The following is a 26565-nucleotide window of genomic DNA, read 5'->3' on the forward strand; positions in this document are numbered from 1 at the left end:
TCCCCAAAATCCCAGAAAGAGGAGGGTTTGACTGAAAAAAAACTCCTTCCCACACTAGCAGCCTTGGTTCACTTACACGGTTTTTTTTTTTTTTTTTCCTGTACGTGGGCCTCTCACTGCTGTGGCCTCTCCCGTTGCGGAGCACAGGCTCCGGACGCGCAGGCTCAGCGGCCATGGCTCACAGGCCCAGCCGCTCCGCGGCATGTGGGATCTTCCCAGACCAGGGCACGAACCCACGTCCCCCTGCATCGGCAGGCAGACTCTCAACCACTGCACCACCAGGGAAGCCCTACACGGTTTCTTAATATTCCTAAATACAGCCACATGTTTTTTGTCCCTGGGCCAAAGTTCTGTGGGGGTGATTGAGATCAGGAGGGGGAGGGGCTGCTTCTACCCCAAATAGACTTTCCACAAATCTCCGTGTCTCCACCCCACTTCTAACTCCCACTCTCCAGCCTGCTGACTCTGAGCCTAAACCTCTGTGTCTCTGGAAGACCTAGACACACCCTCTCCATCCTACCCACCCCACCATGGCCACCCCCTGCCGGCCTCCCCCTGAGCTTCTCTGGGCTGGAGCTTCCGTCTCCCTATTTCCTCCCCTCAACATGCTTCACACCCCATCCAACTTCCCGGGATTCTTGAAATCTCATACATGCTGAAGGACCCCCTTAAAGTCTCTTCACTTTGGAAGCTAATTTCTTTTTTTTTTTTTTTTGGAGTATAGTTGGTTTACAATGTTGTGTTAGTTTCTGCTGTGTAGCAAAGTAATTCAGTTACACCTATATATATATATTCTTTTTCATATTCTTTTTACATTATAGTTGATTACAGGATATTGCATATAGTTCCCTGTGCTACACAGTAGGGCCTTGTTGTTTATCCATTCTATATAGAATAGTTTGCAAGGAAGCTAATTTCTTTTATTATTCCTTTCACATAATTGTAATGGGCTATCAAAAGTGAGAGAGTATAAAGTATGCTAAATTGGTTATCTTGAGCCATCCACCTGAAGAAACTTATAAAGGGGAGAAATAGATAAATAGTTACCCATGTTTGCAGGGCCTTGCCATGACCATTCCCATCTGGAGTTGGACCAATTATATCTAGCAGTGATCATGGCACATTTATGTCTATGTGTGTGTTTACTTCACATGATATTTAAATTTTTTTTCTACAGTCCTTTGTCTTTATTATCTTTTTTTTTTTTTTTTTTGCGGTACGCGGGCCTCTCACCACTGCGGCCTCTCCCGTTGCGGAGCACAGGCTCCGGATGCACAGGCTCAGCAGCCATGGCTCACGGGCCCAGCCGCTCCGCGGCATGTGGGATCTTCCCGGAACGAGCCACGAACCCGCGTTCCCTGCATCGGCAGGTGGACTCTCAACCACTGCGCCACCAGGGAAGCCCTGTCTTTATTATCTTAATGAATGTGTGAGCTTCCAAAGGGGACCTGCACCAACTCCCTAGAAGCACACCAGTTGTAAGCATCACTAGCCCCATTGTGCACATGAGAAAATTTGGAGGCACAGACACTTAGCAAAATGGCAAGTGGTGAGCCACAAATGAGAAGTCATGTCGCCACCTTTCCAGTCCTGGTCCTTCCTTGCTCGTGAGATTGCTCTGGGGATGAAATGAGGTAAACTACACAGCTCACAGCAAACGTTTGCCAAGTAGCGTCACCACTCCAGTTCCCTCTTCCCAGTCACAGAGCTCCATGCCCAGAATTCCTCCCTCCTCTTGGCCCAAGACAATAAAAGCCACAACAAAAAGTCAAAGGAGGAAGCTGTCTCTTCCCTTATTGGGTCCAAGAGCTCAACTGGGAGCAACTGGAGAAGTCATTTTTTAGTTCAGTTTCATACCAACAACTTATATCTGGAGGGAAAGGGCTGTGACCCAAACAGGACTCCCTGGAAGTTTGTAATTCACTAAGTGCTGGAAGATTCTATTTCCCTATGTTCTGATGGGGCCCACTGGAAAGTTGTCCAGCAACTCTCTTCCTCTTTCCTTGTGTCTTGGGGCCTCTGATACAAAGAACCCCATCAAGCTGAGCAGGAAACCAGGGAGTCACCAGGACACAGGGCTGAGCAGGAGGGGTGCTGAGGAGGGCAACCTGGCAGCCCTTCCACCACAGCAGAGCCGTCCCTGAGTAGCTGTGTGAGCATGAACAGTTTCTTCACCTCTCTGGTCTCCGGTTTCCTCTCCTGTAAAATGAAGAAGATGGAAAAGGAAAAACAAACAAAAGCAAAGCGCCACCTGCCCTGTAAGGACACTGTGACATGAGCGATAATCACATGTGAGAGGTCCTCACGTAGCATCAGGACTGGTACTTTCTAGGTGCTCAGGAAACTGTCCCTATCTGTCCCTGTGCCCGCTGGGATATGTTTCCCTGGAAATTCACACATTCCCTACAGTGTGGGAATCACCCAGGCTGACCTCCAGGCTGTGCCCTTTTCATGGACTCTTCTAAGATTCAAGCCAGCCCCTCACTCCCACATTTCTCTGTGCTCTTTCTTTCTGTCGTTTTTTTTGTTTGTTTGCTTTTGTTCCCAGCCTGAAGCTTCCTAGCATCTCAATCCTAGCCCATAACAGGTTGCCTTTAGATGTGTCCCTGATGGATGAAATTTTGCGTAGGGTCACTTCAAACTATCCCAGACCACCTGGTATTCCTGCTGGGTTTCTGTGCTGCCCCTCTTCTCTAGGTATGGTTTGGAAACTTCCAGAGACAGGCCATTATGGATGCGTAAAGATCTGCCTTTGGATGAGGCGCCCTGCAAGTTAGGGGCGTGGTCTGTAGCTCAGGGTCTTGCGGCCTCACCGACTTTGAACATGGGGCGCACTCCTCTCTGCCTGGCAAACTGAGAGCCAGCCTTTAGCAAAGTCTAGACCAAAGGGGGCTAGCAGCTCAGTGTTAGCGACCCACCTTAGGTGTCCTCCCTCTCAGCCTTCACACTGTCTCACTGAAGGATTCTCCTCGGAAAGACCCGTGTGCTGCTGGGAATTTCCTGGGGGGCTGCAGATCCTGCCACCCTAGGTCTCTCTGTGCTTCTCTGCACCCCACCTTCTCCACTCTGCTCCCCACACACATTCCTCACAGTTTGTGACGGAATCAAACCCCTGTTTCTTCTCTCCACTCTTCTTAAAATATACAGAGCCGCAGTCTAGTTTTCTTAAAAGCTGCCAACTTGCCAATCAGATAAGTCAAACTATTTCTGTGCCAGTGAGAAAGAACCAGAAAAAGACCCAAAGGGAAAAAATACTTACTGTATCTGCAATACAGTAAGTCCCCTACATAGGAACCTTCAAGTTGCGAACTTTCAAAGATGCAAACGTGCCCAGAGAAAGGATGAAGAGAGACAAGAGGAAGAAGTAACTGAAGAATCAAAGAGATTCATGACACAGGAAATGGCAGGGGATTTTCTTGACTTGAGGAGGCACTGTTAGTTTTTCAGGCACAGGACCCGAACCTAGAATGGTACACGAAGTTTGCAGCAGCTGTTCAAAAGGCAATCCAGTGCTACCGTGTCATCTATGATGAGAAGAAAAGAGCTACTACCCAGACATCACTGGATCGTTTTTTCAAGAGGGTAGATAGAATTGAATCCAGCAAGGAACCAGAACCTGTGCCATACACGTCAGGCGTGAGTGACATGGCAGCTTGCCCTCCGTCTCCTATTGCTGACGATCCTTCAGCTCTACCATCTCCCACCTCCTCTCCCTCCTCCAGTCAGTAACTCTTCCTGCCTTTTCACTCGATGCCAGCCCCTGGATGCCAGTAGTTGTACTGTACTGCTATACTTTTCAAGGTACTATACTGTCTCAATCCTGGCTCCACTGCCTTGGACAAGTTCTTGTCACTGCTCCCAACCTCAGTTTTCTCACCTTAAAAATGGGTTCTTGGCAATATCCTCTTTGAAGGTATTTATGGGAATTAAGTGAGATAAGGACTGTTTTACTGTTACAAGATGTAGCTGAGTTCTTTACTCCATTAATAAACATCCTACACATGAAGACACACTAGTAGTGTGTTTCTGCAATTCAATGTCAGACTCTTGCCATATAATCTAATGTTTCCTGTAATTATTTTACGTTTTTAAAATAGCCCTCATTTCTTTAAAATTAGACACTTCCATGGTTAAATCTTCTAAAATATACCAAGTGTGTCCCTGCTAGCTGAACTACTCACTATTAAATACTACTTACCTTCTTTTCAGAATGGCCTGGGGTCCTTAACATAAACCGAGTGTTCCTGTGAAGGGGGCGGGGACCGATATCTTTAATTTCTATGTGCTGAGTAAGACATCGCACTATCCCATGAATGATTAATTGTCTAATGTATCACTCACAACAACTTTGCAGATCGCTTCAGTTTCATAGACGAGAAAAGTGAGGCTCAGAGAAGTTAAGTAAAATACTGATGGCTACTCAGCTAGAAGGCAATAAAGACTCAAACCCAGATGGAGTCCCAAAGCCTTAGCTCCTCGGTACCCCACGGTGAAGTCACATCCTCCACTTAAGGATGGAGTGAAGATGTTTTTAGTTGTATAACAAATGCTACTTTGTTCTTGTATCTGAGCTCTATAGTTTGTCTGGATTTCTACCTTTGCTGTTCAGTCATTTAGTTAGTTGCTTAGTTTTTGGCTTCCTGTCTATAAGGAATTCTTGTTACTTTTTGGTGCTTTTAACGTGTCCTACCCGAAGAAATTAATTAAACAAACCTCTTATGCTTATGTCTAAAGGCCAGTTAACTATAAGTGAGCCTCTGAGAAGTTCTCCCATAAGTGAGGTGGGATGACCTAGAGACTCATTCTTCAGTTACCTGGCCGGTCTTTGGCTTCCTTTCAGCTCCCCAGCTGCATTTCAGATAATTGAAGTTGTTTTATTTATGAACTCTGAACACAGCGGATACTATTATCCAACATGGACCTATATCTATTACAAAACAAAATGTTACAGGGTTACAGTAATCACTGCCAGCCTCTACTAAATGCCTTTTCTGCCCCACTGTTATTTTATAGACATTGTCTCTCTAAAACTCTGGAATGTAGGTGTTCTTGTCTCCATTTTACAGATGAGGAAACTGAGACTCAAAATTTCCACACCTGGCCAAAGACATTCTGTGAATAGTTCACTTCACGTCAACATGGACATGTTGAGCATGGAAGCCTGATTAAAGATCTATAAGCAATATCTAACTTAAGAGAATTAGGAACAGTTTCCCACTGTGTCAAACAGGCAGCTCTAATAAAGATGCCTGGAGTGGTCCAGCCTGGGAGGCACTGGGCAGAGCACCTGCATCGCACACCTCCAGGGGGCAGCCTTGAGTTGTGTTCAATCCAGAGGGTACTCCCAACAGCACACACGTTGTACAGACAGCTGGAATGGTGCCCTGGGATTGCAGCAGAGATGAGGACTCTCAGGTAAACAGCAATGAAAAGCACCACGGGAAAGATCAGACATGAGACAGGAGAAGGACAGGGTATTTCCTGGGACTGGGATTTAAAACAAGGTTGACATGTTCTCAAGCTCCCTGCCTTTCTCTCTGCAGGGCGAGGAGAACTTAATGCTGCATATCACATACCATTGTTTTTGGCTGAGATGGGTAGACTGCCTTTAACTAACCAGTGTCAAAATCCAGGTCGAGTTTTTAATTGCCTAATAAACTCCACACTGTCTGGAAGCCTCAAACAAAGGTGGTCCGAATAAGTCACAGGCCTTTGTCCAGCAGTCCTTTTTTCCTAAGAGTCTTTCTCAGACATCAGCCCATGGATTGGGACAGTGTGCCAGAAGGGGCCAGCAAGCCGGGAACTCTTCCCAGGCCACAAAGGCTCCGCGGATCTGAGAGGCCTCATAAGGGCCAGCCAAGACTGAAACGCAGGTCTGGCTGTATTTGGTCACCGTCCCGGATGGTGGTGGGGCAGGCATTATGTCACATCTGGGAGTTTTTCAGCCCACACGTGGGGTAAATCTCAACCACAACCTCTGTATGTGGTAGCTTCAGATGGAAACAGAAACTAGTTAGAAAAATGTGATTCTTGCGCAGGGAAGTCGGAGCACAGAAGAGTTCAGAAGTGGGCGGGTGTCTGTTAAAAAAAAAAAAAGGGGGTGGAAACCCCACCAGCCAAGTCTGCAGAAAAAACTAAATGAAGTCTGCCTATCTCGGGGCCGGAGCCCCTCCCCTCGGGCCGCGCCGAGGAGTGTGACACAGGTGCCGCTTCCTCCCGGCTGCTGAGGGTCAACCACCGTCCCCCGGGCCGCGCCCCGCACTGGTCGGCGATGAGCAGCCCCCAGGTCACACCGCCGCCCCCGCCCCGCCAAGGTGAGTACTCGCCCGGGGACGGGTCCGCGGGGGCCGAGCCGGGGAGGGGGGGGGCCAAGGAGCCCCGGGGTTCCGGCCGCGCCCGGCCTCCTGGGGGACTAGGGCCCCGCCCGGCCGCGTCCCCGGGCATCACAGCGCCCCGGGCATCGCGGAGTCCCGGTCCGGAGCCCCGAGCCTGGTGCGCGGGTTCCGCGCGCCCTGGGCCTGGAGAGGCCACCACCGCCCCCGCGGCCATCCGCTGGCTTTCTGTTTCTTTGTGTGCTGTTGGGGATGTGCGTGCGGCCAGAACTTTTCCCCTAAGAGAATAAAGGGAGAGAGGCAGATCGGTAAGCAGCGCAGAGAGAAAGCACAAGTTGTTTGCCGGAGCTGCCCGGGCAGGACGGTGGAGGCGCGTCCGCAGAAACTCTGAGTTAACTCCGACAACTTCCCGACTCTCTCCCCGGGCCGGGCGGGAACCAGCCACACGCCCACGCCCATGTTGCAGGGATCCGCTCGCCGTGACCATTTGAGCGGTTGCAATTCTTCAGAGGCTGTTTTCTTTCTTTCTAAAACCAGCACATGCTTTCTTGCGGAAAGGAAATCGCCGTGAGATTCTCTGTGAATCTCAAAAGCAACGTTCCGAAACACTGCTGGGCCTCCCCCGCCACAGGGCTTTTGCAATTAAAGAAGTAAAATTTTATTTTAAAAAAAAAAAAGAATGATGATCCCTCCTGTTCCTACCCTGGTTAGGTCTGATCGTATGGAACTGTCAGAGAGGAGACATTCTGAGTCTATCATGTAATCACGTTACGTAATTAATATGATCCTGGTATGGGTTTATACGTCTTTAAAAAAAAAGCAAGGTTGTGTGGCCTTAGGCGGCAAACTTGAGCCTGGGTGAGCGCGGCTGGGTCTGTATCTGCACGCTCGGAGCCTCTGTGTGTACACGGCCACGTGTGTACGGGTGGCTGAGGTGCTCGGCGCCATCTGGGTGTGCACAGAGCTCCTTGTGGAGTCAGGGCCTTGCTGCCTGCCTCGGGACCTCTTGTCACAAGGGGGCAAGCCCACCTCTCTTAGCTACAGTTTCATCATCCGCGAAGTGGGAATAACAGGATAGTGTGCCTCTTTGGGTCGTGAGAATTAAGTGCATGTCAGTGGCTCAGCGCAGAGATGAACACGTGTTAAGTGCTTGAGAAATGTCGGGCATCCTTATTTTCGTTTTACGTCATACTGTGGATCCATGAGCTTGTGTGAGTCAGTGTTGACGCGTGTGTATGTGTGTGTGAGGGTGTCAGACACTAGTGTGTGTGTGTGTGTGTGTGTGTGTGTGTGTCGGGACCAGGGTTAAGGGGACAAGGCACTGTAATTATTCCAGTTCAGGGACCGAGGAAGTGCAGGCCTGTCTGGAGAGGACAGGCTTGCTCAGGGAGCCTTGCCCTGCCCCCGACCGCAGCACCCCCCCCCCCCCCCCCCCCCCGCCCGCCCCGTCCTCCCCCTACAGCAATTCTCTAGGGTTCAAGTTTCAGACCTTGACCAATGACTGCAAATACTTCCCTTGCGGAACTGATGGGGATGCAGCCCTTACTTGCATACCATTCCAGATTATCCTTAGGATTTACTTTCTGGCAGGATCTCTGCCATGGGAGAACCATGGGGCCCTATTTCGTGCTGCTGACTCAAGCAGGATGTGTCTATATCCTGTCTCAGTTTACATCACTGCCCCTCAGAACCAGACGTTAGAACAGAGAGGACCCTCTGCTCCCTCCCGGCCAGGCCTCCCCTAGCCTAGCCTTTGGGCTTATGGGTTCAGCCAACTGCCATAAGCCCAGAGGCCACAGTTATTGCGGAGGAGTCCTGTGCAGAAATCCACTGCCTCGCCCTTGGAGGGAAGGGGTCAGGCTCAGCAAGGAGATGGCCAGGTCTGGCAGCTTTATATAGAATGTGCCACCTCTGGGAAAAGCAGGGAGGGTTTCGTTCAGTGCCAGATGACATTCCATCACAGCCATTGCGCAACCCCTTCAGCTATCCGTGGCTTTGGGAGTCACATGGCCTCGGCACAGCCAGCAGCTGGACCTTCCAAGGGTGCCCAGAGTTGCGCAGTTATTTCTGGGGACTTGCAGTGCCCTCTGGGAAACAGCAGTGAGGGGTAAGAGGTGTTCTGTGTTTGGTGGGAGCGCATCCGCCCATTCACTATGGGGAGAGAGAGGGAGGCCCTTCACTAGCACAGAGAGGCTGGCAAGTAAAGTCAGTTTGCCTCTTTGGGGGGCAGATATATAGTCCATCAAATGCCCTTTGGAGACCCCAACCAAAACACCTTTCAAAGAGTGAGCAAACACAACAGGCCCGGTAAGCACAAGGTACAAACCAAAGTTAAACAATGCGTGAAGAGTTCATAATAGAAAAGAATAACTTTCTTCCCACCTCCAGGGCAGTAACTTTATTTATTTATGAGACTCCTTCTAGAAGTATTATATGTAATACAATTAATTTTTCGTTGGCAAAATGAAACACATATTCGACTTCATCTTTTTTGTTCATAAGACCATATCCTACAGATGATACCTTATCACCATATATAGACTCATCCTTCTGGGGCTTAACAGCATGAATATTATAAATGAATTGGTTATTTTATTTAACCAATTCCTCCACAAATGGACATCTGGGTTGTGTACAGTCTTTAATTTCTCTTTTTAACCACAGTGTCATGACAACCCTTGTAAGTAGGGTTTTGCATGCATGTGTTTGTATACCTTTAGGATAAATTCCCCCAGGATTTAACTTCTGGGACCAAGAGTATGTACATTTACAATGTTAGTAGGTACTGAAAAATTACCCTCCAAAAGGTCACATAAATTTCTAACCCTTACCGGTAGCCAATGAAAATCGTTATTTCCCCACATCCTCATTCACACTGTGTGGTTTTTATCTTGGCCAATCTGATGAGTAAACCATGTTGTCACCTTTGAGTGCGCCTCTGTAATTACACGTGTTTTTGTACCTCTGTAAGATATTGTATTTGTTTTGCTGGGAAATACCTTGTATGGCCTTTGCCCACTTCCTACCAGGTCCCTAACTAGTGAGGAAACACACCCCAGAAGTTAAATGATGTGTCCTTTCTCTCATGATGAGTAAGAGAGTGGACCAGAGCCCCACACTGGGCTGTGCCGTGGAGTCAGACCAGATGTGATCTCATCCCCGACACTTACTGGCTTTGGGGAGGTGCACAGTACCTCGGAGCCTCAGTTTTCTCATCTGTTAGTGGGAAGGATAACAGTGACTTGGCGGGAGTCACGTGATGAACGAGAGACTAAGGACCTGGCACCGCGCCCAGTGATAGTGTTATTTGCGACGGTTGTTAACAGAACTCATCAAAGCAAACCTAGCCTGCAGGTGCTAGTCACCTCCAAAGTCTCCCTAGCAGACGGCAGCTGGGTTTGCTTTGGATAATGTGAGAACAACGTCGGTACCTCTATGCCGAGGCCTGTGGTCCACCTTGCATGGGTCACTCCTCTACAGCCTGGTCTCACAGGCATATTCTCCCCTGTTTTGCAGATGAAGCCCTGGAGGCTGGAGGATGATGACCTTCCCCAGGGCTCCCAGGTCCTGAGGGCACAGCCAGGCTGTGAACACAGGCTGTGAGGCCCCAGAGGCAACAGAGGCCAAACTAAGGGGGGTGTTAGGGTGCATGCGGGCCTGCTGGCCCTGTGTGCCAGGCGGGGCCTTCTGCTGCCCACATACTGTGAGAACTCTGCCCAGGAAAGCATGGCTGTGGCTTTGCACAGACACTCAGAGCCCGCTAACGACTCCACAGTTTTTCAGCCAGGCCTGTGGTCTAACCTTGGCCTGTGGCTGCCCGCCATCACTCCCATCTCTGTGGTCGGGCCTGACCCACGCTGGGCCACCTGCTGCCCTCCACCCTGCCTTCCACAGCGCGCTCAGGTTGACATCCCCTAGAGCCCCTCTCTGTGCCTGGATCACCCTGTCCCTCCAGCTTCACCCTCATGCCTGCCCGCTTCAGGCCCCTGGGCTCTCTGGGTACCGCCCCCTGCACACATACACCTACTGGTCAGTTAAGGCCTCCCTGGGCCCTCCTGACACTAGAAAACCACCCACCCTGGCCCTGGGGACACTTTGTAGCCCCGACAGATTTCTGAGTCTGTTGCCTTCTAGGAATTCTGACTTCCGAGAAGCTCTGTGGCCCCACCTGTCCCCCCACCACTGGGGCCTAGCTCAGAGAGGTGCTTAGCCAGCAACTTGGACACGAACAGGGGGCTGCACAGACAACCCAAAGGTCAACACTTCCAGGCCCATGTCCGCTCCAAAGGCCAAAGGCACCTTTTATTTATTTATTTTTATTTTTATTTATTTATTATTTTGTGTGGTACGCGGGCCTCTCACTGTTGTGGCCTCTCCTGTTGCGGAGGCTCCGGACACGCAGGCTCAGCAGCCATGGCTCACGGGCCCAGCCGCTCCGCGGCATGTGGGATCTTCCCGGACCGGGGCACGAACCCACGTCCCCTGCATCGGCAGGCGGACTCTCAACCACTGAGCCACCAGGAAGCCCAAAGGCCCCTTTTAAAAATCATCCGCTCAATAGCTCCTATTCCAGAACTTGGAGGGCAGAGTATAAAATAAATTGAAATGGACAAAGAGTCAAACCAAAACAGATTCTCAGAGCACGCTGATGGGCCCCAGCCATCACAGCCTAGCTCTCCTTCCCGCTCAGCACTGATTGGGTATTTCATCTTCTCCCTCCTTCCTCCCTCCCCTCCCCCTCCCGCCCTCCCCCATCTTTGCTTAGGGCTTTCTTCAGATCATTATGTAATCTGAGCCTCCGCAGGAGCGCCACTTCCTGCCCTTAGTCATTATACATTTTAATCTGGGTACATCCTTTCAGAAGGAACGTTAGTGTGCAGCATCTTAGCCAAGGCAGATACTGTCAAGGGCCAGTTCTCTCTCGTCCCAGCAAGAGCCTGAGCCCAAGATGCTAGGTTCCTTCACAGACCCGGCCTCACACAGCTGCCCCCAACCCTCCCTCCAGCCACCGGAGAGCCTGTGTTCTGGTTCCCTGTGCTCACAGACAGCCACCCACCTGCCTCGCCTGGTGACTGGTGTCAGAGCATCATTGGCTGCCCACCTGCCTGACTCTGCAGCCCTGCCCTTCCTCCTGGCCCAACATCTTCTGCAGCTCTCATTCATGACTCTTTAGGACTGACAGATCGCTGGAGGCTCAGCGTGGACTCCTCTGAGAGTTAAAAACTGCAAGGGGACCTAGTCATTGGGCCCCCCCCCCCCCCGCAATACTGTGAGATCCACCTCCTGGAGTTTGAGCAGGTGCCCACGGTAAATATCGGAGTAAAGTCTTCTTGAGTTTCCGGCAGGAAGGAGGGGACCAGTGCACCTGTTCTTGACAAAGCCTAGCCTCAGGGAAGCTAGTTAACCAGAGCCGAACCCGATGGGATACTATCAGAGCATAACTGACCTGGGGGAAGGAAAATACCCAACTCAAGCTCACTGTAGCCATCTGGGCCCACCTGCAAGGAGAGAAAAACACGGAGAAACACTTGTGAAGTTCACACTCCAGAGGGATGGGCTACAGATCTCATCCTAGGACCATAGGGTGCTTCCCCTCCCCCACATCTCGCCGCCCCGTTACAATAGGTCCTTTTATCCAGTATATGACATCTGGCTGCCAAGAAAAATTACAAGACGTACTAGAAGGCAAAACACGCTGTTTGAAGAGACAGAGTCAGAACCAGAACCAGACGTGGCAGAGATGTGGGAATTATCAGACTGGGAATTTAAAACAACTGGGATGAATAACTCTTTATGATGCTTTTATTATAGTCCCTGTCTTGTATCTGCCACATATCCCTTCTCTTATGGCCAAAACGTTGCGGTCGGCATACTCTCTGGGGCTCAGTGGATACACCTCTGACCCCTGCCAGGTCTCTGAGGGAAGGAGGCTCGCATTTGGGGGCCCTTGGGAGGGACAAGCTCTCGGCAAGGTTGCCCCATCATCTCACTGCACCCACCACACCTGATGAGGTATTTTAGCTCCACTGTGATGGACAGACTGGCATGCCACTTGCAGGGAGCACAGCTGGGACCTCCTACCCTCCTTCTCCTTCATACAACGCCCACTTTTATGAGGGTTCACGTATGTGGCTGCCAGCTGACCCTGGGCCCCAGCACTCCCCCCTTGGACCCTGGAATGGGGAGTCGTCCTATTTTACCCGTAGCTACGGGCACATGTATTCTCAGCAGTGTCTTAAAGTGAAGGGAATTGTGGTTTGTCAGATCAAAACCAGGTAAACAATCCTGCCTGCCTGCCTTCTGCGTTGGGCTCCGGTCTGTGACCTCTGTGTTCACCAGGCAGCAAAGTCCACTGGCTATGAAAGGCCCTTTCGCTTGAGATGCTCCCCAAGCACTCTCGCTGGAACCGGACACAATACACACAGCCTTTAGCAAGCAGGGGCTTCAAGCTTCCCCCTGCTGTACTTTTTGAAGACATTTAGTGCAAATACACTTGGCCTCAATTGGCTAGTGATGAGGAGGTTAGAATACCAGCTTTAGAGCTCAGGATTTGGTCTTGAATGAGGACCAGCTCTGACCTGGCCGTGGTCTTGAACATGGCGCCAGCCCCTTGGCGTCTCAGCTCATAGATAAAACTCCTAGTATAGAGCCTGGTCCGAGTTCACCACTGCCCCTGCCTGAGTGCTTGAGGGTGTCCTCAGTGAGTTCAGGCTCACTCCCCACTGCCCAGCTCCCTCTGCATGCCCTCCTCCTGTCCCTGTTTGCTCATTTGCCACTGAAAATAATACCAAGGACAGGAGGCATAGTCTGCCCTGGTCCTTGGGTTCCAGGTGGGCAAGGCCCTCAGACCCAGCAGGGGAGCTGCCTTTGCAATAGCCCTGGGATGCTGTTCCCTTCTGAGCTAGGACGGCTGCCTCCGAGGCTTCTGTTCCTTCCTGCATTTATCAGAGTGGGCAAGGTGGTCAAAGAGCAGCAGAGAGCATGTGTCCTCTCCCACCAGCTATGTGACTTTGAGCAAACCTTTTACCCTTTGCAGTTCAGTCTCCTTACCAGCCCCACCTCCTCAGCCGCACCTGAACACCAGCCCCTTAACAGTAGGGGTCTCGGCTGTCTTGGGGAAGAGTAGCCTCCTTAAAAACACTCATGGATCAGCTCGGTGCTTTGTGACCACCTAGAGGGGTGGGATAGGGAGGGTGGGAGGGAGATGCAAGAGGGAGGGGATATGGGGATATATGTATAGCCGATTCACTTTATTATACAGCAGAAACTAACACACCATTGTAAAGCAATTATACGCCAATAAAGATGTTTAAAAAAAATGAATGAATGGATGGATAGATGGAGGAATGGATGGATGGATGGATGGATGGATGGAGGGAGGAATGGAGGGATGTGAAGGTCCAACCAGTGTAGACAATCCTGGTGCTATCGGTCCCATATTCACCTGCGTCCTCTCCCAATCCTGTGTAAGCCGTGCCCCCTCGGTGGCCCACAGTGGCCTCTGGCTCAGCCCACTGACCTTTCCCCACCTGGCATGCCTTGTGCACCCCAACCTGTGTGCACATGGGGCCCCTTCCCTCCCATCTGGCCCGCAGACGCTCCATCTTTCAGTGTCTTCTCTCACCAGCGTTTTTCTCTTTCCCTTGATGCTGCCATTGGATGGGTGCAGGGCTGGGCCTCCCCTCTCTCCTGGGAGGGGCCCCTTCTCTCCCTTTCCAGCCTCTTCCCTGTGCTCGAACTCCTGCGAGGAAGCTGGGCCTTCTCTCCTTTGATCGTGCCGTGGGACTGACTTGTCATTTGAATGGCCCTCCTTCAGCTCCTGCCAAAGTTCTCATTTTAATGAATTCATTTCAGCTTTGGCTGAAAATCCCAAGCTGTCATTTTTTTAAAATTTTACAGTCTCTCTCTTTTTTTTTCTTTTCTACAAATTCTGTAAAGTATCCTGACCGACTGTCTCCCTGACTCAAAGCATAGAAAGTCGGCTGCGCTCTGCTTAAGTTATCTCATTTCACCCTCTAGCAGCCCTACAGCAAGTATTTTTATCTCCATTTTGCATGTGATGATACAGAAACTCAAGAGGCAATGTGCGTTGCCGACAGCCGAGACCCCTCACTCGTGCACGGCAGGTGTTTCTAGGAGGGGCTTAGCCAGGGCCGCCTCACACGTCAGGCACAACGCTTAGAGCTTTCAGGGAACCACAACAAAGCTTTGGTTCTTTTAAAGTCAAACGGGAAAAATGAACTTTTAAGACTAAACCTTGCAGTTGTCTTTATATCAATGCCCCTCTAAAATACAATTGTTAATATCTGGGGGGAGAAGAGACCAGGAAGGCAGACCACCTAGGCCCACGAAGGCCATCCTGTGGCCCTGGCTCAGCCCATCCAGGCCCTGGGGCTGGGTGCCCGCTGGTCCCTGCAAGGCCCGGCCGCTCTCCTTGCCCAGCGCCCAGAGCCCTGACCCTCCTCTGCGTGGCTTCCATCTCAAGTCCGCACGCTCCCCCACCCCCAGCAGTGCTGCCCAGCCCAACCACGGCAGGGCCCCTGGGCTGGGCAGCTGCAGTGTCTGCCCCGTGCCTGCTCTTTGCCTTTACCCTCAGGAGATTGGGAGAATCCAAAGGAAATGCGTGAGGATACCCAGGACTCTCTCTCTCTCTCTCTCTCTCTCTCTCTCTCTCTTTTTTTCTTGGCCACGCAGCATGCAGGATCTTATTTCCCCAACCAGGGAGCGAACCTGTGCCCCCTGCAAGTGGAAGTGCAGAGTCTTAACCACTGGACCACCAGGGAATTCCTATCTCTATCTCTATCTATCTCTGTCTCTATCTCTATGTCTATCTCTGTATTTCTCTTATCCTCTTGCTTTTTTAAGTGAGGAAGTTAAGCTATTCTTCACTTCAAAGTTTAAAAGTAAGTTTCCTTTGCCCTGTTTCATTATGAAAGAAGCAGTTCCTGTTCACTGTACGATTATATATACAAGACCAAGAAGAGGGATATAGGAAGATTCTCTCTAGAGCAGAGGTGACTTTCAGGTACCCGTGGGATAGCCAGGTGACAGCTGGAAAGCAGTTCAGAAAGAGACCCAGGGAGAGATAAAGACGGAGGACCTCAGTGTACAGAGGCCACACAGCGAGGGGCCCGGGGGGAGCCACGAAGAGCCTGCTGAGGTCGCACTGATCTCTCTGGATGGTGGATCTCAGCACAGGTGCAGAGGCGGTGTGGGGAGTGCTCTTGGCCACACCTGGGGAGGATACACATGCTACCTTGTTCAACCGGAAGATGTTACCTGGATGTAGCTATTATTACTCCAGAAATGGATATTATGAGCTCCATGGAAATATGAAAACTGGGGTTCAAAGAGGTTATTCCCCCAGGGCCTCACTGGGCATCACTTGCACTGTCCAGCCTCGAGCCAGGTGTGTCCTTCTGCCTCTGGGATGTGGCTGCCCACCGTGCTGGGAGGGGTTTGCCCATGACCCCCTGCCCCTCTGTGCAGCTCCACGCGGCCCTCAGGTCACTCTCCTGCCTCAGAAGAAAAGGCCATTCTTTATCCACCCCACCCCGGGCCACTTGTGCCGGCTCCCCTCTGCTCTGCTGGCCCCCACCTGGTGGCCCAGCAGCTGCTGATGAAAGGCTCACGAGGGCTGGGCTGTGACGGGGCAAGTGCAGCCAGCTGAGGCCAACCCACATACAGTTCCCACTCTTCCCCGGGGAGGCAGCGGGCAGCTGCCTCTCAGGGTCACTGCCAGGGCACCAGGAGAGAATAACGCCTCCACCAATTCCTGGCCAATTTCTGGCATGCCTCCACCACAGACCCACCCCTGGGCTGGCGGCATTGTCTTTTGTTGAAGTATCACCAGTCATGGGACCATTCCTGCACTGTATGTTCTCCTCTGCTAGGCACTTTCAGATCTAGTTCCTTTCTTCATTCAAGAGTCACTACTGGCTGTTTATGCATTCTCTACATACAAGCTTACATCGGCTCACCCCAACCTCCCACTCCATCCCTCCCCCAATCCCCTCCCCCTTGGCAACCACCAGTCTGTTCTCCCACTGTATACCACAGAGAACTATATTCAGTATCCTATGGTAAACCATAATGGGAAAGAATATTAGAAAAGGAATACATATATATGTATAACTAATTCACTTTGCTATACAGCAGTAATTAACACAACCTTGTAAATCAACTATACTTCAATAAAAAATAAAATGAAAAAGAAAGAGGCACCACTCGCCTCCTCTGATAGGTGAATAAAGCAAAGCTCAGAGAAGTTAGGAGAGTTTACACAGCCAGCTGTCGTGCGTGGAGTGCGGGTCTCTGCTTCCCTTGGGGGTGCACTGTTTCTGCCATGGAAACTCACTCAGCAGGTTCTTAAGTGGGGACAGGACGGGGTGGTGCAGAGGAGCTAATGCTGGGACTGCAGAGTCACCAAAAGGAATGAAAGCCATACATCCCTCAATCTCCCAAATCAGTGGCTTCCCATCTGGGGTCCCCACCCCGAAAAACACACACGTTAAAAAACGATGTCACAGCTACAGATCTCCACTGCACTTCTTTTCAGGAGTAATGACATTTCTACAAAATAAATTCTTAGATGAAGTCTGGAAACATGAAAGCAATAAAAACCCATCTGTTTTAGTGGAGTGGGGGAGAAGAGGCCTGGTGACCCCACTCCAGGGCCCCCTTATGATGGTCACCCTCAAGTCATCGCTGGACATTGAGGGCTTCACGTAACGCTGTTTGCAGCCTCCTAGCTGGTGCCTCCCAGGACGGCCGACTGATGTCCAGGCACTATTCATCGTCAGTGATGATGCTTTGGGGCTTGCATCTCAGAGGATCCTTCCGTATTAGACATTTCCATCACATGAAGCCATAAAATGCCTTCACTGTGGTTCAATTATTTGCCTACAGCCAGACTGCAGTGTACACCCAGCTGTCAATCACTTTACCAATTAATTCCCTGAGAGAGGTTCTTATCAAACTTCAAGAGTCCATGAAGAAAATCTGAAAAGTTAGAAACTAGATGGATAATTCCATTAGGGAAACAATTTATCCACAAATGTTTACTAACCACCGTGTACATCCGTGGTTCATCAGCAGAAATTCATAGGCTTACGATGTGTCTGTCTTGTCACCTGCCCTAGGGGTGCAGGAGGAGACAAAGAAAGTCTAAAGACAAGATCCCTGCCCTCAAAGCATCGTTGGGCTTCTTGGGGCAGCAAGACACACATCATGACAGGAATAAAAATCATCCCATCCTCCTAGTGAGAAATTTCTTATCACAGGAATTCAGGTTTCAGGTCGAATTGCCTGTGTCTTTTCTATATTTAAAGAAGATATCTAGATATTTAAAGAATAACTTAAAGTAAGATAACTTCTCAAATATAAACTGCTATCTAAAACTAGCTAATATTGACAGCTGATATTAAATTATGGTGAATTTCTCCTTGACCAGATATAGGTTTATCTTGTTGAATTAAGACTTTGTACTTGAAGAAGTTGTCAGTGACCTGTTAACTGAAAAAAATGCACAACTGGGACTTCCCTGGTGGCACAATGGTTAAGAATCCGCCTGCTAATGCAGGGGACATGGGTTCAAGCCCTGGTCCGGGAAGATCCCACATGCCATGGAGCAACTAAGCCCATGCACCACAACTACTGAGCCTGTGCTCTAGAGCCTGCGAGCCACAACTACTGAGCCCGCATGCCACAACTACTGAAGCCCGCATGCCTACAGCCCGTGCTCAGCAACAAGAGAGGCCACCACGATGAGAAGCCCATGCACCACAACAAAGAGTAACCCCTGCTCGCCATAACTAGAGAAAGCCCACTCACAGCAACAAAGACCCAATGCAGCCAAAAAAATAGATTAAATAAAATCAATAAATGTATTAAAAAAATAAAATTAAAAAAAATGCACAGCCTAAAAGTTGAGAGTTATGTTTTATTCAGTGGACAAATCTGAGGACTTAAGCCCAGGACACAGCATTCAGATAATTCTGAGAAACTTTTCCAAAGAGGCAAGGTGGGGAGCCAGGATATATAGGAGTTTTCGCAACAAAAGACCAGGTCGTCAGAACATCAAAAGATTACTGTTAATCAAAGAAAACCAGACATCTCACGTTAATGAATTTAGCGCTTTTCTACGTATTGGAAGAGGCAAGAGTCCGGGCTCATTGAAATCATTCCTTTGATATGCACCTCTGCTCCCTGGGGCCAGTGTCCTGTGCTTTCTCATCCTGAGTCTCCTCCGGGTGCATCGTTGCGGGTGGCTGCAGCGGCTGACTGCTGGATGGCGCGCATCTGTTTCTATCCTGAGGTCTCTCAGGGCTCACGGTCTGTAATGTGATGGCTTGATGGCTGCAGCGTCCTCTGTTTACTGGTAGGACAGGCAATGTTTAGTTCACAGACCAATGCCGATTGTTGAGAACATTCTAACTCTGGGAAATGACTTAAGTCAAGACAAGTGGCAAGGATGTAAAGATACAAAAAGTACTGCAAGTATACGGGGTACCTGCTGTGAGCAGGGATGGTCTGGTGTGTCATACACGCTAAGCAGATGTTGGTTCGAAGTGTTCGTTCCTCGTCACCCTCATCCCTCACTGTGAGTTGGGTCTGTGGATGCAGCCTCCATCTTCCAGGTGCAGGACGGGCTGGGAGTGGCCGGGCTGTTATTTGAACCCAGATGCTCCAACCCTGAGGCTGTCTTTTAAGCCCTGCTCACCGCCACCATTTGTATGTGTAGGAAATGGGGAGTTTCAAAGGGGAACAAAATTCTCTTTCACAGGAGTGAAAGAAAGTTGGTTCCAATGCGCTTTTTTTTTTTTTTTTTTGTATGTCCAATGCGCTTTTAAACTACACTTATTTATATCAGGCTTTGGTCACCACCCCTAGGTCATTTCCTATTTAAGAATCTTGGAGCTTCTGGAAAGATCTTCTGGAACATGCTATTTTTAAAGAACTCAATTGAGTGAAATGATGTTTGTCACTCACTGAAAAAGCAAACAATGTTAGAGAAAGTCAGAATACATCTTTGAGGACAATGCAGTCAAAGGCAGATGAAATCCATGGTTTCCCTTCCAAGTTCAGACACCCTGGAAGGCTGTGTTTCCCACACAAGGGCACCTCAGGGCTGTTTATTTCCTGAGGCTCTGGCCTATGGCCAAATCTTCACCATCCTCTGTGCTTTTGGTAAAAGCCATGGGGTCACACTGCCCTGAAGGCACAATTATCTGAGTTCCTGCCCTCCTTGCCCTGGGGCTCTGGGAACAGAGGCCTGACTGTCTACACAGATAAAAGGCTGACCTCTCACTGCCCTGCCTCCTGCCCAGGGGCCCTATGGTTCTCCTTTGAGCTCGGTTGAGTGGGGCCCTCCCTGAGGAGAAATGAGCAGAGGGTGGGAGTTCTCCTCTGACTCGGCTTCTGACGTCTCCTGAGCCAACTAGCTCTGCTCAGGGACCCTTGTACCACAGCAGGACGCTGCCCAGACCTCCACTGGCCTCCCTGGAGCAAGCCCTTGGTGTAGCCAGGCTGTGACCACTTGGATAGGCCATTTATCTTGTTCTGGGACCTGACATCTCAGGGCTCAGGATTCCCTGGTGAGACTCTCTATGACGGGGCCTTGCCAGTCAGTGGAGTCAGCCAGGGGAGGTACCCAGGGCCCAGTCGGAGAGGCCCGGGCCACATCCCTCACCAGCAGAGATGGCCTCAACCCCGTGCAAGGTTTAAAGCCCATGCCACCTCTCCAACCACTGTCTTAACCCCACCACTAACCAGTGCAGGTGAACTTGGGATGGTGACGTCACCCTCTTTGGCTTCCACTACCCTGGTGCCTGCACCCTCTCAAACGCATGGGGTGTTCAAGATGCAGTGAGCCCTGGGTGTGGCCAGACTCTGGAATCTATATAAAGTGGCCACAGTAGTGGACAGTGGCCTGCGTTCTAACAGCTAATGATCACACAGGTTGAAAGTATAGGCTGCGAGCGTGACAGACCTGGGTTCAAGGTGCAGGCCGGCCACTCAACGTCTCCATCCCCGTGGGCACCTTAAATGAGAAGATGTAGGTAATGGCCCAGGCCTAGCAGGGGGCAAGCACAATGCAAATGTTAGCCTGAGAGGGAAGAGAGAGACTCAGTGACACAGGGACTTAAGCCAGGGGTCTGCAAACAAAGGCCCACAGGCCCAATCCGCTTGCCACCTGTTTTTATAAGTAAAGTTGTATTGCAACACAGCTGCACCTATTTGTTTGCACGTGTCCATGACTGCTTTCATGGGACAATGTCAGAGTTGTAGCAGAGACCACATGGCCCACAAAGCCTAAACTATTTACTATGTGGCCCTTTATTTAAAAACTTTTCTGACCTCTGTCTTGAACCAACAGGAACATCTCCAATGGCTCGACTTCTAGGCCTAGAGCCTACCTGGCCCCACTGCACCTCTCTCTGGGGAAACCATAGCCTCATGGGTAGATGAGAAGCCACAGAAGAAAGACCTGCAGCTGAGGCCAGGGACCAGGCAGCAGCCAGGGAAGCCCATCAGGCCAGGCCCAGCTCTCACCTGGGTGCAGACGGAGTGTCTCATTCCCCCGACCTGATCCACCCAAGCTACCAAAGGGAGGATCCCTCTCTTGGCCTTCACCTTCTCTTGACCTCTTGTCACCCCCTCTGTAGACACAGGCATTCGGGGCTCTCCTGCTGCCCTGCAGAAAACAGGAAAAAACTGTTCCTCTAGTTCCTACACCAACTAGGCAGGTGTAGGAAAAAGGGCCAGACACCAGACAGGCTCTCCCGGGACCTGCCATCTCTCCCGTTTCATTCAGAAAACAGGGCTTCTCACTAGGACCCAGACTGGTGTTGGGCCAGGAGCATTGTCCTGAATTTTTTTTTTAACTTTTTATTCTATATTGGAGTATAGTTGATTAACAATGTTGTGTTAGTTTTAGGTGTACAGCAGAGTGCTTCAGTTATACATGTATCTCTTCTTTTTCAAATTCTTTTCCCATTTAAGTTGCTACATAATATTGAGCAAAGTTCCCTGTACTATACGGTAGGTCCCTGTCGTTTATCCATTTTAAATACAGCAGTGTGTACATGTCAACGCCAAACTCCCAATCTATCCCTCCTCCCTACTCTTCCCTCCTGGTAACCGTAAGTTCACTCTCTAAGTCTGTGAGTCTGTTTCTGCTTCGTAAATAAGTTCATTTGTATCATTCGTTTTAATAGATTCCTCATATAAGCGATATCATATGATGTTTGTCTTTCTCTGACTTACTTCGCTCAGTATAATAATCTCCATGTCCATCCACGTTGCTGCAAATGGCATTATTTCATTCTTTCTATGGCTGAGTAGTATTCAGTTGTGTGTGTGTGTGTGTGTGTGTGTGTGTGTGTGTGTGTGGGTGGGTGTATCACATCTTCTTCATTCATTCCTCTGTTGATGGACATTTAGGTTGTTTCCATGTCTTGGTTATTGTGCAAAGTGCTGCTATGAATATTGGGGTGCATGTATCTTTTCAAATTAAAGATTTTGCCTTTTCTGGGTATATGCCCAGGAGTGGGATTGCTGCAAATGGCGTTATTTCATTCTTTTTTTATGGCTAATATTCCATTGTATATATGTACCACATCTTCTTTATCAAACTTATTGACATCTCTCCACATCTCAGGAGGTTATTATCCCTCTTTTCAGATTGTCTATGGAGTCTCAGGGGGGAAAAGTGTGTCCACACCTCACCAGGTATAAAACAGTGGATCCTGAGTTCAACAATAGTCTCCCTGAGTGTACACCCATGCTCTTTGCCTCTGCCACCGGCACCAGCAAGCTTTTAGCTCAGACGTCACAGTCCATGAGCCTGTTTTGAGCACCAACTGTGTGTCAGGCCCTGGGGATGTGACAGTGGACAAACCAACAGTCATCCCAAAAGGGAGCTTATGTTCTAGTGCAGATAGACAGATGGACACAAGACAAGTGGGTAGAATGCTCAGTAGGTGAGATGGTGCTAAGTGCAGGGAGGATGATCAAGCCAGGAAAGGACAGAGGGTGGAGGGACGAGAGGGGCTGCCATTTTAAAGAGAATCTCCACTGGGTAAGGTGATGTTTAGGAAAGACCTAAAGGAAGCCAGGGAGCCAAACGCAGGAATATCTGAGAGGAGGCAAGAGGCAGAGAGCACAACACGTGCAAAGGCCCTGCGGTAGGAGCAGGCTTGGCCTGCTCAAGGAACTGACAGAGGCCAGTGCCCTGAGGAGAGGAGAGTGGAAAGTGGTAACTAGGAGATGAAGTCAGACAGATAAGGCGGCAGAGGGACGATGGGACTGTGTCCCAGTACCCGCTGTAGCATCTTCCTGAGTCTCCCCTGCCAGAAGCCTTCTAACCCCGAGAGAGGAGCCCTTCGGCATCTCTGCTAACACTCTAGCAAGTCCCTGAGTGAGCCGTGACACGGGGTAGGAGCTGAGAGGGAGGGAAGAGGATGGCGGAGAACTCCCAAGGGGTGCCTGAGATGCAGGGGGAGATGGGGGGGCTTCACCAAGCGCCCCGTTTGCTCTCAGCTGCCCTGAAAGACGCCTCAGATGCAGGCACACGTGTGCACACACGCACATACACACACACACAGAGGCCGGCTTTCAGAGCCTCTCTGAAACTGCTAGTTGCACTTTCATGTAGAGCTTTTCCACAGGACCGTGCCGGGCTCCACAGAGAATGAGTGTGGATGTGGGGTCCCCAGTACCTGCCGTCACAGGCAGTCCGGACCCTTGGGGACCAGCTGGGAGCGTGAAGAGATGGGACAGAGCCCCACCCAGGGCCAGAGGGGGCGTGCGTTGGTCCCTCCCCTGCAGCTTTGAGTCCACGGAAGCCCCGGGGACGCAGCCCAGCAGAGGGCACGGAGCAGCCCCCAGGGGTGGAGGGTCTGGCCAAAAGGGGTGGAGAAGAGAACCAGGAAAGGGTGTGGACAAGGGTGGTCTAGAGCCCCAGGCTCCTGGGGCCCATGCTGCCACCTGCCTGGGGAAGGACGTCCCCACAGACACCTCGGCCTCACCCAGAAGACACAACCGGCAATCCCAGAAAGGCTTCTGAAAGCTGGCCTCTGTCCGTGTGTGCACACGTGTGCCTGCATCCCCAGCGGTATGAAAGAGCAGCCTAGAAACACAGGCTCTTTCTCCCTGAGATCGGAGAGGCGGCCAGCACAGGCTCCTACAGCTCAGATTGGAAGCCAGGACTCTCCGCCTCAGTCTCTCTGCAACCCCTATGTCAGAGGCACAAATTAATACAACTCTCTGCAGAGGCAGGTTCTTCCAGCAGCCGGGTTCATACGGCAGGAACGGAGGTTGAGAGCTTATTCTCGTCTGCTTTATATTTACACACTGTTGCGTTTAGTCTTCTGAGCAGCCCCAGGAGTCATCCAGTTAAGTGACCAGGGCCACGTAAACACGACCCAGGAGCTCATCCTGGGCGCCTCCTGTCCTCGGATAACGTGATCCCAGCACGAGAATCCAGGCGCTGCTCAAGTGACTGGCTTCTCACCTCCATGAACAGCCCTGCTGGAAGTCGGGCCCCCGGGCACCCGTTTGTACTCGGGACTGCTCACACATACCGAGGCAGGAGCACATTTCTTATCTCGCCAGGTCCTCACTGCAGCCTGATACAGGCCGGAGGGTGTGGAGAGGGCGTGGAGAGGGCATCAGCATCTCCTGAGTCTCTCTAAGCCAAGGTGCCAGGGCGGGCTGTCCATGTGCCCAACGGGGAGGGGAGTGCTCTTATACAGCGCTTAAAAGAGGGGTCGGGGTATCACACGACCCCTGAGTGTTCCTGGAAAGGGGATGAAGTGACTGTCCCGAGGCCACACCAACAGCAAATGGCAGAGGCAGGCCCACATCCAGGTGTCATTCGATTCCAAACTCTGCACCTGACAGGCTCACCTACAGGCAGGCAGTAGCCTCCGCCCATGATGCCATGCACTTTATGTGCTACAAACCTAAGGGGCTTTTGTACCCAGCCCTAAAAGGGAATGAAATACTGCCATTTGCAGCAACACGGACGGACCTAGAGATTATCACACTAAGTGAAGTCAGACAGAGAAAGACAAATATCGTATGATATTGCTTATATGTGGAATCTAAAAAAAAAAAAAAAAAAGGATGCAAGTGAACTTATTTACAAAACAGAAATAGACCCACAGACAGAAAACAAACTTATGGTCACCAAATGGGAAAGGGAGGAGGGATAAATTAGGAGTCTGGGATTAACATGTACACACTCCTATATATAAAATAGATAATCAATAAGGACCTACTGTATAGCACAGGGAACTCTACTCAACATTTTGTAATAACCTATAAGGGAAAATCTGGAAAAGAATTTATATATATACATATACACACACACACACACACACACACACACACACACACATACATACATATAATAACTGAATCGCTGTTCTATACAGCTGAAACCAACACAACATTGTAAATCAACTCTGATAGGGGATAAATGCTTCATGCTTAAGCATGGACTGCCCCCCTCCACACACACAGGTGGGGAGACCTGGCCGGCAGCACGCTCAGGGAGCCCACCTCTTTGCTTTCAGCTCAGGTCCCGCCTCGCTCCTGAGCGGGGTCGCCCGTGGTGCTGCCCTGTAGCAGCAGTGCACATAGCTTGGCTGTGTCTGCGTGCAAAGGCGTTGTATTTCTTCCGGCTTTTTTTTTTCCTTCCCTTTATTCACGCTGATGGAAATGGCTCCTTCACCCAAGGTCTGCCTCCGATAAGGCTCCAGCGGTTTCAAGAAAGCAGAGCTGAGCTTCTTATCAGGCAGCAGCAGGGGATCTGGTGCCAGCACTGGGCTGGCCTGGTGCTGATAAAATGGTCCTGGGCCCAGCGCTCACCAGATGCTTTCTCAACCTGCCCCCCGGGCCCAACCCGTCAGAAGTGTGGGCAGTGAGACCCAGGAAGCTTGTTTGCTTTCTTAGACATGAGAGTCGACTTCCAGTGACCACAGGCCACAGGACCTGATGGGGACAAAGTTTTGGCGTGGAGGCTGATGGAGAGAAAGGGCCTCAGGAGGCCTTAGGGCTCCGGACATGGCAGTGGGAGCCGGCTCCTCCCAGGGGCGTATCGGGATCAAGTGTGTGGTTTGAGCCCTTCCCTGTGAGGCACTACTGTTCCCAATAAGACACTGAGACTAGGAAAGGGGTGTGGGGTGTGTGGGGGGGTTAAGGCATTTGGTCTAATGTGGTGTGATCGGGTTTGAAGCAGGTTTGCAGCCCCCAAAGCCCAGGCTGCCCAGCCTGCTCCTGGAAACTCTGATTTGAAGGAGATCAAGGAGCTCATCCCTCCTCCGACCCTCCACACACACCACTGGAAGACAGAAATTCTACCTTCAAACCTTAACTTCTTTTCCTTTAAGCTTGGGTCACTGTTAAACTTCCTTGTCCTTAGAGTAGGACAGACTGGGCTAGCTGATTGTTTTGTGAAAAGTGACTTGGGCTTTCTGATCTTAGTTGTCCCATCTATAAAATGGGCTGGTCATCCCTGTGTCCAGTGCCCTGCTGGGAGCACCCAGGAGGGCATCTCGCCACGACTGGCCACCAGGGTCCGCCCTACGTTGGAAGGTTGGGCCGGGGCCTGGCGGCAGGGTCAGCAGTAGAGCCTTAGTCTGGGTTTGAATCCTGGCTCTGTCCTTGGCTACTGTCTCTGAGCTTCAGTCTTTTCTTGTTTAAAGAAAGGATGGAAATGCCCGGCTAGCAAGGTTGTTCGGGGGAGTTCAGCTCATGAGAGGTACTTGTGATTTGTGGCTGTCCCATGAGAGCGGGTTTTGAGTGAGAAGCATCTTGAGCGTGAGATGACGTGAGTGAAGCCCCAGCACAGAGCAGACCCACAAAAAGCAGCGGCAGGAGCCCAGCCGATCTCCTGGCTGCCCTCTGCTCCAGGCCGTTACGCACATGGATGCATACAGGGCTAAAGGTCCCTCCGAGACCCGGTGGAGACAGTAGCCTTCCATGCAGGGTGGTCAGGCAGGGCCACCTGGCACTATGGGCCAGTGATTGGAGGTGCAGCCACCGAGGGGGCCCGCGGGATGGGTGCAGAGGGGTGCAGCTGCCTTCAGATGGTTTGCAGGAGTGCTGTCAAAGCAAACGTCATGGAAAGGATTGGCAGCATAGCTGGGCAGAGCAGCTCCTGCCTTTTCAGTCCCTGAAGCAGGACCCTGTGGGTGGTCGGCCCTGAGATGGACAGGGCCTGAAA

The 26565-nt window shown here is 50.8% G+C and overlaps 1 protein-coding gene across 2 annotated transcripts in view; it reads left to right on the plus strand.

Annotated features, from left to right (window-relative positions):
* The first annotated feature begins 5982 nt into the window (after positions 1 to 5982).
* Positions 5983 to 26565, plus strand: part of GYPC (glycophorin C (Gerbich blood group)) — a 43758-nt gene continuing 23175 nt past the window's right edge. Inside the window, exon 1 of one of the 2 annotated variants that reach the window (XM_073807814.1) lies at positions 5983 to 6314. In XM_073807814.1, coding sequence (XP_073663915.1) covers positions 6272 to 6314 — 43 coding nt within the window. In that variant the 5' untranslated portion in view covers positions 5983 to 6271. The remainder of the gene's footprint in view (positions 6315 to 26565) is intronic. The other variant, XM_019931874.3, reaches the window with a different exon arrangement.

This window comes from Tursiops truncatus, chromosome 7 (assembly GCF_011762595.2).
Source record: "Tursiops truncatus isolate mTurTru1 chromosome 7, mTurTru1.mat.Y, whole genome shotgun sequence".
In the NCBI taxonomy this organism is placed as follows: Eukaryota; Metazoa; Chordata; class Mammalia; order Artiodactyla; family Delphinidae; genus Tursiops; species Tursiops truncatus.